Here is a 5,082-nt window from a genome sequence, read left to right on the forward strand (position 1 = left end):
TGCTCATGGGCTACTCCAAAATAAATATTATTATGTCTTTATGTTACCTTTAATGATTTTATTTCCGTAACGAAGTAATTTAAACTACTTCGTTACGGAAATAAAATCATTAAAATAAAAAACAGATATTTTTTTACATTAAGCCAAAATCTCGGTTTGCTCTTATAAAAAATCTCGATTAAATGTAAACGTCAAAACAAAATGTAATTTGCTTTTTATTACAAAGATTTCGGCAACAGATATTTAACCGAGATCTTTGCCGAGATCTCAGGTGTGCAGATCTCGGTAAAAATTAACCAAGATGCGGTCATTTTTTTAAAGAGTGTTTGTGTATGTGTATGAGTGTATGTATAGATAACGCATCACAGCAACCAGCTGATGAGCAAAGTAAACACATAAAGGCCGGGCTACATTGATCGTACTCCCAAGTGTAATTTCGATTTTCACTATCGCATCTGGCGGCGGGCTAGCCCGGCCTTAAGAAATCGCGATTTATCCATTAAATAACTTACAATTAGGGAATGTTCTACTAAAGAAGATATTCCTTTGAAGTGAATTTCCGCTAGTGATGCTGTATCTCCCCCAATCCTTAGCTGTAGCTGTCAGATATTACTCCTGTCAAATTGTTCATTTCGCTGCACATAGTAGCCGCGCATTACAGGGTTTACCTAGCCAATCGGGCGTCGTCAAAGCGTTATCGGTCGCCGTAAATACTTTTTCGGGCGACGTAAACCCTCAATTAGGCACTGTCATTGAAGATGGCTTTGACGATGCCGGATTGGCTAGGTAAACCCTGTAAAAGATTTCACATTACGGGCATACCAAGAATAGGATTGTTATTTTGCTATAATTGATTTCTGAGCCCTTACATATTGATATTGGTTTCTGAGGATTGCATATTGTGTAAACAATTGTCTACGTGAATCCATTCAACATTCATTTACTACCCTTTATTCTGGAGCCTGATGTATTAGTTTGCACTGAAGTTTGCATAGACAATAACGAATCAGAATGATTTCGAGTGTCTAAATTTGATCCAGTTGATTTTATCACTGTGACTGATTGGTCGGCGTGCTCTATCAAACGAAGTTTTTCTTTAACACTTTCAATATCAGCGGAAGACCTTGCAAAAATTCTTGCTTCTGCTAGGGCGGAAAACTCTTCAGCGTTCAACGATCTCAAACGACGATCTTGAATCAACCAATCACAAACCAGCACTTCCTCGACAGTCCATCGAATCAAAGGATTGGGTTCGAGTAAACTTCGCACCAGTGTTTTTACTTCCGGCGACAATGTGTCATTTACACGCGATCGGAACTTCCAAGCACGGGCCATTTGTTGTTCGTACACTTGCCGAGTTTTGCCCTTGAACGGTACGGATTTGTTAAGCAGCATGTACAATACAACTCCTAATGCCCATAGATCTGATGCTTTCGGGTTGTACGGCTTTCCTTTCAGCAACTCAGGCGCTGAATAGTCGAACGAACCGCAAAACGTTGTACTTAATTGCGGTTGTCGGTTTTTTTCTGTAACATACCGAGCAAATCCAAAATCACTCAGTTTTACGTTCAAATTTGCTGACAATAGAATGTTTTCGCATTTTAGATCCCTGTGGGCAATGCCTGATTCGTGTAGATATTGAACAGCCAAAGCAAGTTGTCGACACCAGATGCGTGTCTGGGTCTCTCTGAGTGGTCCGTGCTCAATCACGAAAGATAACATGTCACCCATTTCGGCGTAGCGCATGAAGATGCAAATTTTGTTGCGACACTTGATAATCGCATTTATGCGGATGATGTATGGGTGACGAATATGGAGCAGTACCGTTAATTCCCTTGGGAGAAATCGTTTTCGAAACTTTTCACTACACTTCTTTGTATCAATCAGTTTACAAGCCAACGTTTCGAAACAATTGTTTGCTCGGTTATGATATTCAATAAGATGTACCTAAAAGCATACAATTGTATGTTATATTGAAGTACTTTGGTGTAATCGAGATACCATACCTTGGAAAATGCCCCTTCACTTATTCGCTTTATCCATCGATATCCTAGCGCTTCTATGGACGCAGGTATTGGCTGTTCACCTTGAAATGGCATTTTTCATATAGATCTTCTATTTTTATTTAACGATTTCGATTTGCACCAAACTAAGAATAAACACTGCACTACATATTGATTTGGTTGAGCTATTGGCAGTTTATGATATGTGTTAATTTCATTCTAACTGAAGCACAGTCTGAAATATAACATTATATAAAACCATCAAAGTACGCGAACGGATTTTAATAAAATAATTATACAGTCCCGAAACCCCGGATCTTGAAAAAAAAACACAAAAACGCAAGGCAAGGCCTATTAAGAAAATTGTCATTTCAATTTTCATTTCAAAAACGTACCAAGTAAGGTCCATCAATTACTACAGGTTGGTCCGTTCAGTGTACTATGATAAATCTTGATTTCCGTCCGCATTTCCGAAGATACCCAACGGCTGGTATTATTGAATCCGTTCGTAGCGGTAACGTACGACGCTCACATGAAATTCTAGGGATGGCAACACATTTCTTGAGCCCGGTCCTACAACGCCGCGGTAAATAACTGTAGCTACCATCTAATACGTTAGGAAAATGAGTGTCGGGACGTACGCTGCCGCTACGAACGGATTCAATAATACCAGCCAACATCTCATACAAAGTTCTTAGAAACAATAACACCCAATCTGCCAATCTCCATAGAAATCTCCATCCATCATGGCTACCAAAATCAAAGATGGCACCAAGGTGCCTAGATAAACTACAGGTGAGTCCTTAACTCCGATTTTGGTAGCCATGATGGATGAAGATTTCTATGGGATCTGTTCAGTTACGCACAAAACTCCGCCCGAAACATTTTAACGTTTAAATATCAATTTCCTCCCGATATGTTTAAATCATTTTGACAGACGCATCACGACGTGCATCGAAATAGATGTTTGTTTATTTTGACCAAAGTGAGTTGATATATCAGGTGCAAGGATAATGTATTTAGAAGGTTGATTTTTATCGCTTTTGCTGGGCGACATTGTGGGGGACAACTGTCACTCTCTGCATACAAATTTCATTACCCCGCACCAGCCCTCCCCGATTTTTATACCGGAGCCCACGGAAGAGATATGTCAAGTCGAGAAATGTCATTTTGCTCTGAACAACTTCACCTTGTCATTTATAACACCTTGATCAGGTGGACTTATCCAGTGCAATTTGATAACCCAAGCGAAATTTTTCGGGGATAATGAACACAAACTCATGCCATCTATTTCTATTCATCAGCTCTACTCTCTCACACGCATCGATGAACTTTTACACATCTTTTTGTTCATTGTGCTATATTTGAAGGGTTTAAAACTGCTAGATAACGATTCATGTTCATGAACTAGTAGTGGTCAAATGGTAATGGTGTAATGTTTGCACCATGGTCGACATGAGTTCAATTCCATTTTTATTGTTTTCATTGATGATTTAAAGTTTTGATTTCTTTTTAAAACATGCAGCTCCAGTAACTTCAGACTCCTTTACTCATTGTTAGAAATGCGTGTTTAATAGTCAATCTATTATTTTTATTGTTTTATTTATTTCTTTTAATTCGTTTAGTATCAGTACCCCTTCATACAACAAAACAAGCAAATAGCACGATCATGAATAATAATATGGTGGCGCAACTGGCAAAGTGATTCGAAGTAGAATTAGCGATGTGGTTGGTAGCATCAAGGATGAAGCATGAGCATGAATTGGAATATGAGGGAAGGGAATGAATCCGAATGTTCATTTCTATTTTTAGCTCTTTTTTGCATGGGTTCATCCTTCACGTGTGTTCACTATCCCCGAAAATGATATGTATTTCGCTGGTCTTTTCGGGGATAATTCGTTAACGAATTATCCCCGAAAAGACCAGCGAAAACCAGCGTGGTCGGGAGCTTGGGAAGGACGTCACACGAAGAGTAAACTTTGGCGTAAACTGAATTTCATCCATACAACCCTACAATCTTTTGAAAGGAAGTTTACGCTCTCCCATACTAATCAAAGATACACTTTTTTAGTTTACGCCCTGTGTGACGTCCGTAAAACGTCTTAAATCGAAAAGAGGAAGAAACAAAGTGTAGGGGAAAGCGGGGCAAAATGGGCATTGAATATGTCACAAAACACAATTATTCTTGCATTATTGTATGCCTCCACCATCAATCTTTAGAATAAAATTGCTACAATGAAAATATTAAAAAAAAAAACAAGTAAAAAGTGGTAAATAAATGCTGACGTTTTACAAGAAGCTATTTTGGGCAAAATGGGCATAGCCCTGGGGTAAAATGGGCATATGTAAACAAACTGTGATACGTCAAAACACTGGGGCAATATGGGCCACAACAACTGCGCCTTAGGTCTATGCTTTTGCGAACGTTTTGTGAAATGTATTCTCTTCCTATCTTTTGTTTTGCTGTTCAGGAAAGCCCTTAAAAATCTTCCAAATATATGTTATCAAAATTATAACGGCCGGGGGACACTGTCCGAACTCGATAGTGTAATTTCGATTTTCACTAGCGCATCTGGCGGAGGCTGGTGGAAGCTTTTTTAGTCATCGAGGGAATGGTCATGCCGGATCTTAAAATTAAGTAGTTTTTCCATCGTTTTTTGCCATGAAAATGGATGCAATGGGTGCAAGACATGTACATCTACGCCATCAAGCGTGTGTCACACGTGTGAGGTGTATTGATGAGTGTGTTCTTGCATGCATTCTTGATCTACTCACTCGTGAAGGCGAGAATTTCGTTTCTAAGAATTGATCAATGCATCAATAAATTCAATAGTTGAACGATTTTTAGTTGAATGCTCGATAGTTAGCTAACAGTGCTATTTAAAAGCATGCGTTTGTATAGAAAAATCGCTTTTTGAAAAATTCACAAAATCCTTTCTGAAACTTTTCTTGACCTGGAACCAATTATTTCACTTTTCATACAAATTGTATCAAAAAGTGCTTTACGCATAACGAGTGAGTCATTGGAACGGATTAGTGTTTAGTATTTATTGATCTTGTTTATCTGACATAGAGAAAG

At 38.6% G+C, this 5,082-nt stretch overlaps 1 protein-coding gene across 1 annotated transcript; it reads right to left on the minus strand.

Annotated features, from left to right (window-relative positions):
* Positions 1-928: 928 nt before the first annotated feature.
* On the minus strand, positions 929-4,804 carry LOC120959824 (testis-specific serine/threonine-protein kinase 3-like). Its single transcript, XM_040383500.2, has 2 exons — positions 2,007-4,804; positions 929-1,947 (listed from the first exon to the last, which is right to left on the minus strand). Exons 1-2 carry the CDS (start codon positions 2,097-2,099, stop codon positions 937-939), a joined length of 1,104 nt encoding a protein of 367 aa, XP_040239434.2. The 5' UTR covers positions 2,100-4,804; the 3' UTR covers positions 929-936.
* Between the last annotated feature and the right edge of the window lie 278 nt (positions 4,805-5,082).

Source organism: Anopheles coluzzii, chromosome 3, assembly GCF_943734685.1.
Source record: "Anopheles coluzzii chromosome 3, AcolN3, whole genome shotgun sequence".
NCBI lineage: Eukaryota > Metazoa > Arthropoda > Insecta > Diptera > Culicidae > Anopheles > Anopheles coluzzii.